The sequence below is a fragment of the Microtus ochrogaster genome, linkage group LG8, assembly GCF_000317375.1.
Source record: "Microtus ochrogaster isolate Prairie Vole_2 linkage group LG8, MicOch1.0, whole genome shotgun sequence".
Taxonomy (NCBI): Eukaryota; Metazoa; Chordata; class Mammalia; order Rodentia; family Cricetidae; genus Microtus; species Microtus ochrogaster.
Window position 1 is genome coordinate 11,936,089 of NC_022033.1, and position 17,112 is coordinate 11,953,200.

A 17,112-nucleotide genomic window follows, 5' to 3' on the forward strand; every position below is an offset into this window, starting at 1 on the left:
TCTCCCCTTGATATCCACCCCCTCAGCTGATGTCTCCCCTTGATATCCACCCCCTCAGCTGGTGTCTCCCCTTGATAATCCACCCCCTCAGCTGGTGTCTCCCCTTGATATCCACCCTCAGCTGGTGTCTCCCCTTGATATCCACCCCCAGCTGGTGTCTCCCCTTGATATCCACCCCCAGCTGGTATCTCCCCCTTGATATCCACCCCCTCAGCTGATGTCTCCCCTTGATATCCACCCCCTCAGCTGGTGCTTCTTCTTGATACCCACACCCCCAGCCTTGCCTCCCCTTGATATGTGTTGCCTACTCGGCTGGCATTGTCCCTCTCTGCTTTGGTTGATGGCCTTTTGACTCTTTGCCATGAGCTTTGGGGATCTGGTTGACTGTGTTTCTGGGTACCATTCCTTTCAGGGCTGATTTCTAAGAGGTCTTGGGGATAGGGTAGGGTAGTGGTAGAAAGGGACTTCTAAGGGAGTGGGAGCCACACTTCTTTTTCTCATGGCCTGTCCCTGACCCTGTGTCTGCTAGGACCATCAAAGTCCCTGACCACCCAGAGGCCCTGTCCTTCCAGATCCGAGGAGCAGCCCCGCCATGTGTCTTTGCTGTGGGCAGAGGTGAGCTGGAGCCTGGTGTGCAGAGCTTCTTGGGGCTGCATTCTGCTCATGGGGAGACATGGGCCTGGTGCTCCTGTACCCTGGTATCTACTGCTCTAGCCGGGACCTGCACAGGCCATTGTAGGAGGGGAGAAGGAGCAACCAGGAGACATGGGAAGTGCTGGGACTGAGGCGGGGGAAGGGAGGCATGCCATTTAGATGGGCTGGATGTCCCCCAGGCAGGCAGGCAGGCAGGCAGGCAGGCAGGCAGGCAGGCAGACAGGCATTGAATTCAAAAGGCACCAGAACTCTGAATTTGAAGGCCCCACAGAATCACTTCTGTGCCCACATTGAACCCATGGGTGACCAATCTGATGTCCCCATGGTCTGCTGGTTTTCTTTGGGGGCTGTTGAAGGTGCTGTTCTGTTGTCTGTGAGGCCCAGGAGACCCCTGATTCTGGTTTCCTGATAGTCTCCCGGCGATTCCCTTTAACATTTGTATTTTCTCCTTTCTGCTTAGGGTTCTACTTGCATTGATTATATTTTAGTTTTATTTTTTTATCTGTTAGTATTTTTGCTTGCGTATATACATGTGCACAGTGTCTGTGGAGGTTAGAAAGAGGGTGTTGCATCTCCTGAAACTGGAGCTAGAGACAGTTGTGACCCTCTTTGTAGGTGCTAGGAGTTGAACTCTGGCCCTCTGGAGAAGCAGCCAGTGTTCTTAGCCACCGACCCATCTCTCCAGCCCCTGGGGCTGCTGTATATCGCCAATTAACAGAACACACATCAGTGGAGGCAGCTAGGATCTGACAGTATTTTACAGTGGGCTGTATTGCATGTATCTTTAAAAGGCCATTTCTTACTGTGCCAGTTTGTTCCCTCTCCAGGAGATCCTTGGCATTGTCTGTAGGCAGTTTTTGGTTGTCACCATGAGGGAAGGTATGTTATAGCATCTAGTGGTCAGATGTGGATGTTGTTGGCATCCTATAGGATCCAGGGCAGCCTCAGAGAACACCAGGGGCTCCACATCAGGTGTCAGAGAGCTAGGTAAGGTGGGCGGGAGTGTGTGTGTGTGGGGGGACTCTGCCTGAGTAGCTGTTGAGGTGTCTGTGGTTGTTCACAGTGTGTGTGGCCGTGTCACTTGGCGGTTCTCAGCTGTAAGAAAGTGCCTGAGTTGGTAGATTTAGAAGAAAGGTTCAGTGTGGCTCAGGGTCAGAGTTGATGGGCACCATTGCTCTGGCCTTTGGAGAGAGCATCACAGCAGACGGGTCTGGCAGAGTGAAACCATTCACACCCAACTAGAGTGACGACTTAAGAGGACAGGGACTCCCAGTCCCTGTCGAAGGCCTGTCACCAGTGACCAAGACCTCCCTCTCCCCATCTCTTCAAGCTTCAGTAGCCTCCCAGCAGCATCTGCCGGGGTCCAGCCGTCAGCGTGTGAGACCTTGGCTGGAACTAAGAAAGGGCTGGCACGTAGTGAGTACCAGCGGTTTCCCATGCCCAGACGTCCTGAGTCTCCCAGAGTCCCATAACGAGATGTGCTGTGTATGAATGCCACAGATGAGGTCACTGAGGCCCAGAGAAGTGAGGTAGCACGTTGTAGGCTGCAGGGCAGCTGCACAGTTGGAAGCCTGAGACTGAGGCCTGCACTGACCACGGTCCTCCAGGCCTGCACATCTCCTAAGTAGAGGCAGCCGACCATTTCTGTCTGACTCTAGACTTGTCAGTTAACCCACAGAAGCCTGGGTCAAGAGCCATTGTTTGGGCCTGTGGTAGAGTTGAGAGGCCTGCTTGAGTCAGGCAACCATATTGTGACCTGCCTTTTCTGAGCCTGTGCCCTGAGGTAGCTTTGGTGTTTCTCTCTGTCACTTGGCTTTGGTCTTTCGCTATGAGGTCATGCTGAGTTCTGAAAGATAGGGGTCTGAGGTACCACCTTGGGCTAATTGCCAGTTGTCACTAAATGGGGACACCAGCTCTGCCCTGCCCATTGCGGGTGTCAGTGGCAGCTCTCTGGTTGGCAGGTGGGAGAAGCCACAGCTTCTAGATGCAGATGTTGGCAGGGGCAGCCTGAACGTGGCTCCTCTGCCTGCCTCTGGCCTCAAGTGCTCCTGTTCCCCAGGCTCCGAGGCTGTGGCTGCTGGGCTTTGTGCAGGCCAGTGCATCCTGAAGGTCAATGGCAACAACGTGGCCAATGATGGCGCCCTCGAGGTCCTGGAGCACTTCCAAGCTTTTCGCAACCGCCGGGAGGAGGCCCTGGTGAGCACTCAGCAAGAAGGTGGGAGCCTGGGGAGATCTGAGCTGGGACGTGAGCCCTGCCAGCCTAGGTTTTCCTTGCTGAGCTGAGTGGGAAGGGTTCTTTACAAATGGGGCTTTGTAACTGTAGTGTGTAACATGTGCTGTGTGCCACGAGCCACACTGACTATAGAAACCACTCTTGCGTGGATGGGGGCTGGGGTTCTGGTGGATGTTGACAGTCGCTCTGATGTCCACACTCACTCTCAGCAAGTGTTTACCGAGTGCCTGTCATGCGCCAGTCATGCTTCTTGGCCTTTGGGATTTAGGAGAGATGGGGACACGTTGGCTGTGCCTCTAGTGATTTCAAAGCCATACTCCTGAGCTCCTATGTAGAGCTAAGGACTGAGTGTGGCCCGTGTTCCAGAGTAGCATTTTAGAGGTCTCTTCAGGGGTGGCCTCATGGATGGGCATCAGACTTGTCTTGGCCTGTCCCTTCCCCTCCGAGCACGGGGGGCCTGGTCCACTGATAGTGGCTCTTTGCAGGGTCTGTACCAGTGGGTCTACCATAGCCATGAGGATGCTCAGCAGGCGCGGGCCAGTCAGGGTGATGAAGACCCCCAGGAGGAGGACCAGCCTGACTCAGGTAAGGGACTGGGAGTGGGAGGAGCTTCAGTCTGGGGTCCCAGGTCCATCCCATTTGGTCCTCAGAAGTGCAGCCTGTGCCAGTCCCCTTGGCTCTGTGACAGCTCAGTGTGGGCCCCCATCTTTAGTCGCTCACACTGAGGCCTCACAGCCCAGAAGAGTCTCTCTGGGTCCTGTCTCTTTCTGGGACTCTTGGGAGTCCCCTGACTTGTCTGTTTCAGCTTCTAGAAACTTCTCACCTGCCTCAGCTCCTGATTCTCCTGCTGGCTGATGGCCCAGTCCTGACAACTCTTTTTCTGACTCTTCCTCCGTCTGCCCACGAAGGACCCTTATGACAACTCTTCCCGTTTACTCCTCACTGACTCGTTGGTTGCTTACTTTACAGCCCACTTGCTGACAGTGCGGCAGATCCGTGGGTTACGGGATCAGAAGTGTGTGTCTTCTGTGGCCACTGTCCTGTCGTGGCCTGCAGTGTCCCCTCTGGAGTGCCTTTTGGTTCTCTAACAGTCAGTTCACTTCCTCCGCTGGCTGTTGACAGGCACCACAAACACTGTGGCCACATTGACACTGGCTTTCCCCAAACCTGCCCCTGGTTCATCTTTATTCTTCTGGATTCTCGGGCCTCTTTTTTGTCCTCCCTCCCTGGTTCCTACGGCACTCTGTCCATGCTCTCTGCCCTTCTTTCCACACCCAGGGTCTGACCAGTTCCCACTACCTTTGCTGGGACTGGTTTGGTCTGGTTTTTACCGGGATTATTGCAGCAGCTTGCTCACTGTCCTCTTCTGGTTGACCTCCGCCACATGTCACACACACAGTGTCCTCACAAAATGAGAACAGAGCCTTCTGTGGCCTTCTCCCTGCTCAGGGGCAAGACAAAATCCTGACCTCAGCCCCCAAAGCCTGGGCGTGTGTGTGTGTGTGTGTGTGTGTGTGTGTGTGTGTGTGTGTGTGTGTGTCTGGGCCAGCCTGGCTCCTGGTGTCGCCTCCCTTCTCTTTCTTTCTTTGCCCTCTGTTCTGCATCTAGCTGAATATATTTCTGGCCCAGCTTCACACTGTGTGCACTGCCTGGGCCACTGCTCTCCCTTCACTCCGATGTCTGCTCAGATATCATCACCTTCTCAGAGGTCACCCCCTGTCCTAAACACATAAGTCCTTCCTGGAGCTGGACCGCAGGAGGGTGTGGGCTGAGCCGAGTCAGCAAGCTTCAGCACTGGCTCGATTATCACCTCGCACCTCTCAGCCTCTCAGGTGGCTCTTTACATGGTGGCCCTGGCAACTTGGAGTCCACTTGAGAAAGAATGTCTCCTCCCTCCCTCCTAGGGAGACAGTGGGGATCCAGATGGCAGTTCCCTGCTGTCTGTGGCACCAAAGTGGGCAGGAGGGGTCAGTCTCCCCTGGGAATGTGGTACTTGGGCCAGCGCTTGGGAGGGTGGTTGGGTTAGTGGACCAGCAAGCAGGTGAAGCGACAGTGTGCTTGTTGGTGTGTGGCCCACCACAGCCCGCTCAAGGTGGCAGTTTCGCTCCTAGGACACAGTGCTAGTCTCAATGTAGTTTGCCCCTCTGGCTTCCAGCCCTGCCTCTGCTGTCCCTGGGTCCCCAGCTGAGCCTGCATGAGGATAGTGCCGTGGTGAGCCTGACGGTGGACAATGTGCACTTGGAGCACGGTGTGGTCTACGAGTATATGAGCACAGCCGGAGCCAAATGCCACGTGCTGGAGAAGATCGTGGAGCCCCGCGGCTGCTTCCGTCTGGCTGCCAAGGTCTCACCCTATTCTCAAGTCCCACCCCAGGCATCCCCACTCCACCCTTCAGGCCCTGACCGGCTGTGTTCTGGCCCCAGGTCAGGGTAGCTGATTCCTTTGCCTGGCATCTAGTCCCTTCCCCAGTGCTTACCAACTGCGGAACTGGGGAAGATGGTTACTATCCTTTTAGCCTCACTTTTCCTTTCTCCAAAATGGGTGTGTCACAGCACCAACCTCTTAAGGTGTCACGGTGCAGAAAGGGGCCCCACAGGTAAGAACACTCTGCCCCCTTTGTACACAGACGTGTTCAGAAGCTGTCTTCCCTCCCACAGATCCTTGAGGCCTTTGCTGCCGACGACAGCGTCTTCGTGCAGAACTGTGGGCGGCTCATGGCCATGAGTAGCGCCATTATCACCATGTCCCACTACGAGTTCCACAACATCTGTGACACCAAGCTGGGCAGCATCAGCCAGAGGATCAACTGCTACCAGGAGGTACTTGCTGCCCACGCTCCACTTCCAGCTTTTCTGCCATGTTCACCCAAGTGAGACTAAGCTTCATGGGCTCAGTCGTGGGCAGACTGTAGATGGCCCTTCAGGGATGGTCGTATCTGGGAGCCTGAGCAGTTCCTGTGGGAATCTGTTTGCCCATATCAGCTTCACTCTGAGGCTGGGCCTTCACTGCTGATCAGATGGCCTGTGACTCTAGCTGCAGCATCCCCTGACCAAATGGCCTCCCAGGGTGCTCCTGGCTCTATGTGTGTCCCTTGCCTTGCCCTGGCCCCAGCATTGTAGTATGAGGAGGTGACCGTGCCTGAACCTCATAACTGAGGGTCGGGAGACATGGTTCCTAAGATATTACAGCAGCTAAACTAGAGAAGAGAACCTGTCAGTGCTCGGTGTCACAGGTCCTGCGAGGCTATCCCTGTGAGAGATACTCGGGGGACCTACTCCATTCACGGAGCTCCTGTTTTCTCCGAGCAGGAATGTCGGGTCTAGAGGCCAGGATAAAGTGGCTCCAGGGGTATTCAAGGACCCACTGATGCCACCTCATACTCCCTTGTCCCCACCTCTCAGTTTGCAGTCCAACTGAAGAGCAGGGTCAGCCCCCCCTTCAAGCAGGCACCCCTGGAGCCCCACCCGCTGTGTGGCCTGGACTTCTGCCCCACCAACTGTCACGTCAACCTCATGGAAGTGTCCTACCCCAAGACCACCCCTTCGGTGGGCAGGTCCTTCAGCATCCGCTTCGGACGCAAACCCTCCCTCATCGGCCTTGACCCAGAACAAGGTACTTGTGTGCATCTCTTAGATATTGTATTAGATCTCACCTTACAGATGAGGATGCAGAAAAATGTCCAGAGGCCACTATCCAGGATGGTGTCAGTGGCTCCACAGTCACCAGGGACCCAGGCTCCTATCTTTCTGTGTGCCATCTTTTGTTTGAGTCTTTCGTCTTCACGATGCCTCTCATGGTAGAATATGGCTGCCAGAGTACCGGCCATCACGTCTGCACTCTAGGTAGGAGAAAAGATCTCAGTAGTTAGAATGTATTATCAACAGCTTTTTTCTCAGGGTGACCTAGTTCTAAGAGTGTCACACAGGTCATAGTTGTGGTTGTATTCCTCTGTGCAGAGGTTCAGGCAGGGTTCCCTCTGTGTGAGCTGGGACCTGTTTCTCATAAGCTCCCCCACCTTCACTGCAGGCCACCTGAACCCCATGGCCTACACACAGCACTGTATCACCACCATGGCTGCCCCCGCCTGGAAATGCACATCTGCAGTAGATGGGGACTCCCAAGGCCAGGGTCTCGATGACAGCAGCTTCGGGTCAGCCGGTAGCAGTCCCAACCAGCAAGACCGGGGCCTGAGCTTTCTGCTCAAACAGGAAGACCGCGAGATCCAGGATGCGTACCTGCAGCTGTTCACCAAGCTGGACGTGGCCCTCAAGGAGATGAAGCAGTATGTCACCCAGATCAATAGGTGAGGCCTGGCCCTGGGGCAGCTGGGGCTTCTCAGCCCAATCCTCTCTGCAGCCACTCTGAGCACCTCAGGCCTTGTGCAGCATTGCCTGGCTCTACCCACCTGCTGCCTTGAGCATCTGTGACAACCAAGTCCCTTCTTTCCAAGGAGAGCCTTCTCTAAGGAAGTGAGGGGCAAAGGCAGTGTCCTCCTGAGGCTAAAGCGCCTGTCTGTGAGAGTCTCTCTGATTTGACATTGCAGCAAATCGGGCCAATGACAAGGTGTCCCTGTTTCTGTAGGACACTGTGATGCACAAAACCACTGCCAGCTCTGGGCAGTGATAGCTCCACGCTCACTACTCAGGAGGTGGACAGAGGTTGGTTAAACAGTGCCTGAGGTTGCTTTTGCTAAAGCCAGGAACAGGCAGTCCTGTGTAGCACATAACAAATAAATGTCCAGGCTGTGGATGCAGGAAAGAAGAGGAGGAGGAGATGGAAGAACAAGAGGAGGAGGTGGTGGTGGTGGATTAGGGAAAGGAGGAGGAGGAGCATGTGCCATTATAGATCAAGAGACCTGAGAAATGCGTTAGCCAGGAACAGTGTCTGGGCCAGTGTAGGGACCTGCTTCCCGTAACTACCTGGAGGGAGTGTGTGGACCCAGCCAGGGCCATTTGTGTGAGACCAGGTGCCAGGTAATACTGAGGGGAATTAATTTTGTGTGACACTGTGAAAGCTGTGCAGTCAAGTTTAAGAACGGTAAGAAAGTCTCCAACCAGGGCTAGAGAGAAGGCTCAGCAGTTAGGAGCACTGGCTGCTCTTCCTAGAGGACCCAAGTTCAATTCCCAGCACCCACATGGCAGCTCACAGCTGTTTGTAACTCCAGTTCCAGGGGTCTGGAACCTTAAAGATGTACACTCAGGCAAAAAAATAAACAAGCAAATAAGTAAATCAATATAAAAAGAATAGAAAAAAAGGCAAGCTCCTTCCTACCTTGGTCTGCATTGTGGGGTCTCTGGGCATGTAGGGTATCTGGCTACTGCTTGCACAGGGTCATGATATCCTCCTCCAGTTGACAGCCCAGACTGTCTCCACACACTGCCCAATAGCCCCCGGTGGGCACATTTATGTAAAATTCTTACCAACTTACCGTCACTTACGGGTGCTAGGTGAGGCCCAGTGTCTCTTATATGCTTCAACACTATCAGCAGCCTGCCACGTGGGTCCTGCTGTCACCCCGTTTTCCAGAGGAGGAAACAAGGCTCAGAAGGAATAACCGGCCTCTAGCCTAGGAAATGCCAGCATGAGGGCAGCAGGCCCATCTAGCTACAGAGTCCATACTCTTAGCTGATATTCACTGTGGCTGCCTGCCAGAGGCCAGAGTCTGTCCACCACATGCTCTGCTTTTTAAATGAAGTTTTACTGTGGACATACCTGCCAGTGGTGTGCTGCAGTGTTGGAGTTGGTGGCTGTAACTGGGGTGCTCTGACCTGCTGCAGCAGCAGAGTTGTGGCTGTCACCCAGGTTCTGTGACCTGCAGACCCTGGGTTTCTTGTTTACTTTTCTTTTTTTTTTTTCTTTTGAGACAAAGTCTCATGGAGCTGAGGCTGCCCTAGAGCTTGCTATGTAGCTGAAACTGACCTTGAACTCTTGACTATAATGTATGTATGTATGTATGTATGTATGTATGTACACATATTCCAGCCTCCAGAGTGCTAGGGACTACGGGTGTGAGCTTCCCAGCCTGTGTGAGGTTTTATAGTCAGGTCCAGCAGGAGGCAGTGCTGAGCACCCATGGAGTTGATGGTAGGACTTCAAGGGAGGGAAAGACGCTACTGGGTGACTCCATCACTCCCCCCACCCCACCCCCCATGGAGTCAGAGATGAGGTGGAGCTGAGCCCCGCCTGGTGTGGCAGTGCCGCCGACCTATCCTTACCTTCAGTGCCTTTGTCTTGCTCTGGCAGGCTACTGTCTACCATCACAGAACCAACCTCAGCTGTCCTCTGTGACCCACCCTCGGTGGAGGAGACCTCATCTTCCCCGCCAGTCAGCGAGGAGAGCGAAGTGGACAGGACTGACCATGGAGGCATCAAGAAGGTGTGCTTCAAGGTCTCGGAGGATGAGCAGGAAGACTCGGGCCATGACACCATGAGCTACCGTGACTCCTACAGGTGCGTGTGACCATCGAGGCCTGTGGAAAAGGCAAGACTGTGATGTTTCCCAAGATGCAGGGGCTCAGTCTCTGGGATAAGTGTGTGTTTGGTGGGTCAAGGGGATCTGAGCCTCTCAGAGAATGTTCCAGAATGCCTCCTTGGCTCCCTTGCCCTGAGCTGAGGCCTCCGAGCCTGGTATGTGGACACCGTTCATTCTGGGTACTCCATATGTTCACAGGTGTAGGAGAGCCAGGGTTCTGTGATGTTGGGGGGCCTCTGTAGACCCAAGGAGACAGACATTTTTTTTGAGTTTTCTGCAAGGATGGGAGTGGTACTTCTGCAATTGTTAAATTTATCCTGAAAATACCAGCAGGGTATTAACTACTGACCAGACAAAAACCAGAACTTGCTGGGATGTGACAGGTGACCTTCATTACTACAGAGAAGGGAACCCAGTGGAAATGACATGGTGTCTGACTCGGAGTCAGAATCTGTCTTAGCCTTCAGTATGTGGGCAAAGTCTGAAGGCGCAGGATTGGGGGAAGCCAGCCTGCCTGGTGTCAGTTCCCTTCCTATGCTCACGAGGTCTACCTGGTCCCCATCACCACCTTTCACCGTGACTCTGCAGCAGGATGTCCTGACTGCTTTGGCATTCTGTGTCCTTGGGGCACTGTCCCAGGTCCGTGCCCCCCCCCCCCCGCACCTCCACCTCTTTTCTTACATCTTTGGCTCTTGGATTTTTGCTTTGTCACAAAGCTGTGGGATCAGTGTTGGCAGGGTGGCTTCTTGCTCCCTTGTCCTGCTGAGTTCTTTGTGGTGTGGGCAGGTGTGTCCAGGGCTCATGAGAGCAGCAGAGTGTTCAGAAACCTGGGTGACGCTGACACCTGAGTGATGGGAGTCCTGCCTGTGTTTCTGAGCTGGACCTGAGTGAGTTTGCTCATCTCAGACATGGGTACCGGCCCAGCCGGACTAACCCTCTGCTGCCTCTAGCCGGGCATCCGTCCAAGGCGAGGAGTTTTGTCTGCACCCCAGAAGGTGAGCTCCAGGGCCTGGGATTAGGGTAACTCAGGTTTTTCTTGTCCCGTTGCAGCGAATGTAACAGCAATCGTGACTCTGTCCTGTCCTACACCAGCGTGAGAAGCAACAGCTCCTACCTGGGCAGTGATGAAATGGGCTCAGGTGAGCAGGCGGTGGCCATGAGAGTATGGCCTTGGATAAAGGGGTTTTTCTGGGGCGTCCTGATGGCAGGGTCGCAGTGGGGATCTGGGGACTTGTTCTGCCGCATTTTATCATGCCCCTTGGCATCATGGGATGGGACAAGTTTTTCAGAAAATATTTACTGTATGCTCAAGATCAGCTAGGGGTCCTGGGGACACAGCAGCCAGTGGAATGAAGGAAAGAACCAGTTATTACTAGTGTCGGAGACATGGAACAAGTGAAAACACACACACACACACACACACGCACACGCATGCACCCTCCCACCACCCACCCCAAGTGACATTGCCGTGTGTGCTGTGTGCCTGTGAGAGACCGCTGATCTCATTCAAGCCAAGCAAGCTGAGGGATTCCCTAAAAGTGACCCCCCATTCTGCCCAAAATTCAAACAGCACAGAAAGTTCAAAGAAGTGTGTGAAAAGCTGGGTTTTCTTTCTCCCATCAGTAGCTTTTACTATTGTGAGGCTACTGTCTAGGGGTCGTCAGAAGGTTGGCATGAAGGTAGACGACTGGACCAACATTAGCCTCGCCTGATGACCTAGATAGTGCTGTGCTGGGGGCATTGAGCCAGAGCCAGACACTTGGCGGTTTTAGTTTTCATTTTAGTTATCTGTCAGCTTCAGACTTAAAAAAAAAAAATCATTGTATACGTGGGTATCACTTAGTGGTGGAGCAGTTGCCCAGTATGTATGGGGTCCTGATGCGGTCCCCAGCTCTGAAAAAAGAAAAAAGGAAAAATTCATTTTTTGACCAGGCTTCACCTTCACACGTTTTATTATTGAATACCCCCTTGTGTCCCCTGTGAGGTGTCACCCTCCTGGGTCTCAGGCTGCCACATCAGCTCTCCCTTTCCCGTGTGTCCATGAGGATATAATCTTAATTCTACAGCAGTTTAATGGAAGGAAGGAAAGGGGAAGGAAGTCGAGGTGAGAGCAGACTTTACATACTTGGGTAGCACATGAGCTGTGTGATGGATGGGAAGGCATCTGGGGAGCACTGCCGAGGGTACTCGCGTGAGGGCTGGTAAGATTAGCTAGGAGCACTACAGAGTGTGCTCCGTGATGGAGCTGAAAAGATAGCCTTGGAGCACTGCTGAGGGTGCTCGTGTGAGGGCTGCTCAAGTAGGCTGGGAGCCCTGCTAAGGAGGCTTGTGTGATGGGTCTGGTAAAATAGGCTGGGAGCACTGCCGAGGGTGCTCACGTGAGGGCTGGTAAGATAGGCTTGGTGACTCATGCGTGTAATCCTAGCATTCAGGAGGCTGAGGTAGAAGGATTGCTAGAAATTTGAGGCTAGCCTAGGCTGCATAGTGAGTTAAGAGGCCAGCCTGGGTATACAGGGTGAGACCATCTTGAAAGTCAAGAAAGGGCAGTGAGGTGTCTTTGTGGGTGATGGTGTGTGGCTGTCCAGTCTGGTAACCCAAGTGTGATTTCCTGGGCCCAAAAGTTGTCCTCTGACCTCCCCGTGAGCCCCACAGCCACCCCCAACAACATAAGTAAATATAATTAAGTATATTTTGGAAAAGAAAGACATTCTGGGGAAGGAAGGACTAGCTGAGTGATGGTTGGGGAGCCCACACTGGTCTCTCTCCAGCTTTCAGAATAGAAACTACCACCTACTTGCCAACCCTGCAAGGCTTCAATGTCCATGGCTGCACTCACAGTTGATAAAACTGAGGCTCACAGGTGTGAAGGCTCTGTCCAGGGGTTGGCCGGGGCCTGGGCTTGTCAGATTCACATTCCCTGTGGGTCTGCGGCTCTGTAGCCATGGTAACTCATCAGGAAAACAGTTGGGAAGGTGGGAGGTGGGACAGCTGTGGCTGACTGCCATGGTGCTTTCTTCCTGCTAGGGGATGAGTTGCCCTGTGACATGCGCATCCCATCTGACAAGCAGGACAAACTTCACGGCTGCCTAGAGCATCTCTTTAACCAGGTAGGACCATTGCCCCACCTGTGCCTTGGCCCGCTCATCACCCTGTGACTAGGGGGGCATGCTGTGGGTGGCAGCCTCACTGCACTCATGGGAGCTTCTTGTCCTTAGGTGGATTCCATCAATGCTCTGCTCAAGGGTCCTGTGATGAACAGGGCATTTGAAGAGACCAAGCATTTCCCCATGGAGCACAGCTGGCAAGGTGAGGGACGTCCAAGGGCATGGCCACCTGCTGGTTCTGTCCCCCAGCTGTGCGATAGCTCTGGAAGGGCCTTGTTCTGTCAGTTCACTGCTATGTTTACTCAAACTAAACCGAGATTTTCTTTTTCTTTTTTTCTGGGCCTGAGAATGGGGACAGCCTGGAGCGTGAGCTCAGTCCCTGTGCCGTCCTCACGTAGCTTTGCTTACAGAGTCTGCGCATCAGTGTTGGTCGTTTTCGTCTGTGGTCTGTTTTATCGCTGTTGTAACTTTTTAACACTAAACAACTCTTCTTATCCGAAATTTAGTGTCACAAGTACCATATTAAGCTCCATGTAGTTGAAAAACCAATATAACGTGCCACTAATTAGCGATAAACCAAAGCCACAAATCTAATGGGAGCAATACCAAAAATTCCTCTCTACACGCTGGTCCTGGTGCCTGCTTAGAGCTTACTGAGAGGGATTCCCGAGGAAAAGAAGTCCCGAGGGCCTCCCTGGCATCAAAGGATGGGAAGGGGGAGAGATGAGCATCCCAGGTCCATCCACACACATATTCCAGCCATGTAGCCATTTCTCTCCCTACTTGTTTTCCCTGCATCCGTATACCCACCTCCATCGATCTATACACATCTCCCTACTCGCCATCCATCCCCTCCACCCACCTCCTCTCCATCTGCCTGTACATATTCGCGTACCATCCGTCCGTCTGTCCGTCCGTCCGTTCATCCATCCATCCATCCATCCATCCCTACCCTCCATCCACCTACCCATACATTCACCCACATCCACCTATCCATTTGTCTGCACACATTCACATCCGTCCATCATCATCTACCCTCTACCCACCTACCTTCCATCCACCTGTACACATTTACCTACCCTTGGTCCGTCATCTCTCCATCATCATCCCCCCTCCATCCGGGCACGCATCTCCACCCTCACCCACCTCCGTCCATCCTCCTGCCTCCTCGTTCTCAACCACCCACATCCACCTACCCATCTGCAGTCCATCCACCCACCCGCCCACATTAACCATCTACCCATGAACCCACATCTATGTCTCCACTTGTCCATTCCTTCGTCAAGGCACGGGAAACTGATTCCAGCCTGTTCCGGGCCTGCTCCGGACACTGCCTCTGAGATGAGTCAGTGGCTTCCCGACCGCTGGGGTTACTTGCTGTGTATGGGAAACCAGATGCAGATAGGTGGCCGTCGTAGGGTAGAAGTGACAAAGAATCGGGGAACCTTGGACTTGTCCCAGGAACACTTTCCTAGTGATGGGCCTCAGACGTCAGAGGCAGAGGAAACAACCACAGGGGTCTCAGAAACCTGAACAGGGTCGGGTGCCTGCCTGACCTTTGCCTGGGCCTGCTGAGGGCAGATTCAAGGTCCAGTAGCTTCATAGCCTGCCTGCCTGACCTTAGATAATGTTCATCGTTTCTGCTCCATGCCGGGGTTGCTCCTTCTGTGTAGGGAAAGGCTGCTTGGCTACCACTCATCTGCCAGCTCAGTCGATTGTGGCTATGAGGAGGTAATACCTGAGAAGCCAGCGGTGATTGATTTGTAATGTCTGCTGGGTTGGTTACAGCTGTGGGGGGACTAGAAGGAGGGGGTGCTGAGACCGGTTAACAGTGTCTGCTGTGGATGCGGTCTGTGACGCTTACCATAATTTGCCCTCCACAACCTATGAGTCCTGGTAGTTTCCTTGATCTAGGCTAGTGAGTCCTGTAACCTGGTGACGGGACACAGGCCTTTGTGCCTCCATCCCTCTTCTGACCTCGCACCTTCATGCCACTGTGTTGTCTCAGAGTTCAAGCAAAAAGAAGAGTGCACGGTCCGTGGACGGAACTTGATCCAGATCAGCATCCAGGAGGACCCTTGGAACCTGCCCAGCTCTATCAGGACCCTGGTGGACAACATCCAGCGATATGTGGAAGGTCAGTGGGCAGGGGGGATGTCACACATGTTAGTGGCCTTTTGGTGCTGATATAGACTGTGATGTCGTCTGGAAGTAGGCCTATCCGTGTGGCTCTGTCTTCATGTCTAGTGAGTGTTCTGATTCGGTAAGGCCCCAGGCGGCCTGTGTGGCTGAAGGAGCCCTGGAAATGGGGCCGTTCCTACCAAGGCTTCTTGCAGTCAGGGGCTGGCCTGGGGGACTCATTCCTTCTCAGCTTCCAAAACTGGATTCCATTTGGGTCCTTATTTGTCATCGAGGTCACAGGCTGGAGCTCACTGGTCTGAGCTGTCAATGATACAGGAAAGTGCCGTTTCCTGACGCCTTAGCGGCCAGCTGCCCTGTGACCACACTTGAGTGAGGACATTAGGTAATCGTATTGATGCCTACTCCACATATCTTGTCCACCATTGAGCCTTTGGGCTCCTGAGTCAGGGACTCCCAGAAGGACCCAGGCCAGGGCCAATTGGAACAAGAAATGGATTGCAAAGGCATGGCTGTCTCGAGCCAAGCCATTCATGTTTCTAAACAGAAGTAGGTTACTAGTACTGTCGGCTTTAGTCTCTGTGATGGGGATGCAGAGACAGATAAAGCTGGCAGTAGAGGCTCCATCTCTGATGTCCAGGGGCTCTGGAATTTACCCAGCATGCATTGTTACTCCTGAGCATAGCTTAAGCATCAGGGTGTCTGTGAGAGGTACTGGTGTGCCACTGTGGCCTCTGCTAGTCCTGCTCAGCCTCCTCCTCTCTCCTTCTTCCTTCCAGATGGAAAGAACCAGCTGCTCCTGGCTCTGCTGAAGTGCACAGGTGAGAACAGGTTCTGAAGGAGACTCTGGGAGTTTGCAGTGGGCGCTGAGGACACAGGCTGGGGAAATATCAGTCTGATGGCCAGCGGTGTCCCTCTGGAGCCCCTCAGCACCTGCACTGAGTGGCAAAGGCTGCCAGCCTCACCAAGAACGACTTGAACCTCACCTCTTTCTCTGGGGCTAGGCAGGAGATGAGCCTTAGGCCCTGGGACTGTTCAGTGCTGCATACTAGGCCTGCTGGGTGTTGACAGGGATACTGAGCAAAAGATGGGGGGGCGAGAAAGGTAGGTCCTTAGTCAGTAGAGCCCATCCTTGGAAGAGTGGGAGGATGGGGCTGCCAGAGCCCAGGGCATGTGTGTGTGTGTGTGTGTGTGTGTGTGTGTCCCCATGACCCATATGTGCCTTTTCTCACCCAACTGACCAGCTGCTTGGCATTGCCCAGGTCCTCCATCCATTGTGCTGGTTGGGGCCCGGGCATGAGGAGGTGAGGCATGGGGAGAGCACTCTTAGGACTGGTCTTGAGTGTGCAGCTTAGCACTGCTAGTATTCACGTGGCCGAGGCTGAGAGGGCCCGTGGTTCGTGGCAGGACAGGTGGGGCAGGGTTTGGACACGGCCTTGGGAAAGACCACACATTTGTTTCTAAAGAGAGCAGATAATTGGGCAGTGGGGTAGTGAGCTTTGGAGTGGATCTGTCTGCTTTTGAAGAATCTATCTTTGTGGAACTGACATTTGGTTTCTGAATTGTGCGTTCAAAGTTGTCCACTGGCCCCTTGTGGGTGTGGCTGGTCCTGGGTGTAGGTGTTGAGGCTGGAGGTGCCCAGGACAACTCACCCAGAGGCTCCTGCACCTCCCACAGACACGGAGCTGCAGCTGCGCAGGGACGCTGTCTTCTGTCAGGCCCTGGTGGCCGCGGTGTGCACCTTCTCAGAGCAACTGCTGGCCGCCCTTGACTACCGCTACAACAATAACGGCGAGTATGAAGAGAGTAGCCGAGACGCCAGCCGCAAGTGGCTGGAGCAGGTGGCGGCCACGGGTGTCCTGCTGCATTGGCAGTCTCTTCTGACACCAGCCACTGTGGTAAGTGGCCGGGTGGGTGACAGCGTGGGAGGTATACAGTTGTGGGCCTCTCAGCTCCTGTTTACCCAGGGGTTCTTGTCGCAGTGATTTGCTGAGCTTTTACTGTTAGACTTAAGAGATTCTGGATGAACTGCAGTTCCTTGGCTCTGTGGCAGTGGTTCTCAACCTGTGGGTCACGACCCCTCCAACAAACTTCTGTCTCCAAAAATATTTACATTATGACTCATAGCAGTAGCAAAAATACAGTTATGAAGTAGCAACGAAAACAAGTTTTTCGTTGGGGTCACCACAAAATGAAGAACTGTTAAAGGGTCACAGCAGCATTAGGAAGGTTGAGAACCACTGCTCTGTGGTGTCCTGGGAAAAGAAATACATAAAGCTGTGGTTTTGCCTTGTGACAGTTGAGGAGTTGGGCGGGGCGGGGGGCATATTACTTGTGTCTAGTACACGTGTCGCAGGCAGATGTGTAGCCACAGCAGCTCCAGAACAAGGGGCTTCAGAGATTACCCCACCCCCACACATGCACAGTGCAGCCTAAGATCACCCCCTGCTGGCCACTGATGTGCACTGCTTCTGGTCTCCAGGAAAGCACCCCGCCCCAACACAGACACA

At 53.7% G+C, this 17,112-nt stretch overlaps 1 protein-coding gene across 1 annotated transcript in view; it reads left to right on the forward strand.

Moving 5' to 3' along the window:
- Prex1 (phosphatidylinositol-3,4,5-trisphosphate dependent Rac exchange factor 1) overlaps window positions 1-17,112 on the forward strand; it is a gene marked incomplete at its 5' end in the record, with an annotated part of 154,738 nt that overhangs the window by 128,069 nt on the left and 9,557 nt on the right. Inside the window, 14 exons of the mRNA XM_026787272.1 lie at window positions 530-615; window positions 2,714-2,850; window positions 3,373-3,472; window positions 5,043-5,230; window positions 5,545-5,706; window positions 6,289-6,499; window positions 6,914-7,190; window positions 9,131-9,337; window positions 10,410-10,498; window positions 12,384-12,466; window positions 12,575-12,665; window positions 14,472-14,600; window positions 15,382-15,423; window positions 16,280-16,500. Of these exons, the coding sequence (XP_026643073.1) occupies window positions 530-615; window positions 2,714-2,850; window positions 3,373-3,472; window positions 5,043-5,230; window positions 5,545-5,706; window positions 6,289-6,499; window positions 6,914-7,190; window positions 9,131-9,337; window positions 10,410-10,498; window positions 12,384-12,466; window positions 12,575-12,665; window positions 14,472-14,600; window positions 15,382-15,423; window positions 16,280-16,500 (2,023 nt within the window). The remainder of the gene's footprint in view (window positions 1-529; window positions 616-2,713; window positions 2,851-3,372; window positions 3,473-5,042; window positions 5,231-5,544; window positions 5,707-6,288; window positions 6,500-6,913; window positions 7,191-9,130; window positions 9,338-10,409; window positions 10,499-12,383; window positions 12,467-12,574; window positions 12,666-14,471; window positions 14,601-15,381; window positions 15,424-16,279; window positions 16,501-17,112) is intronic.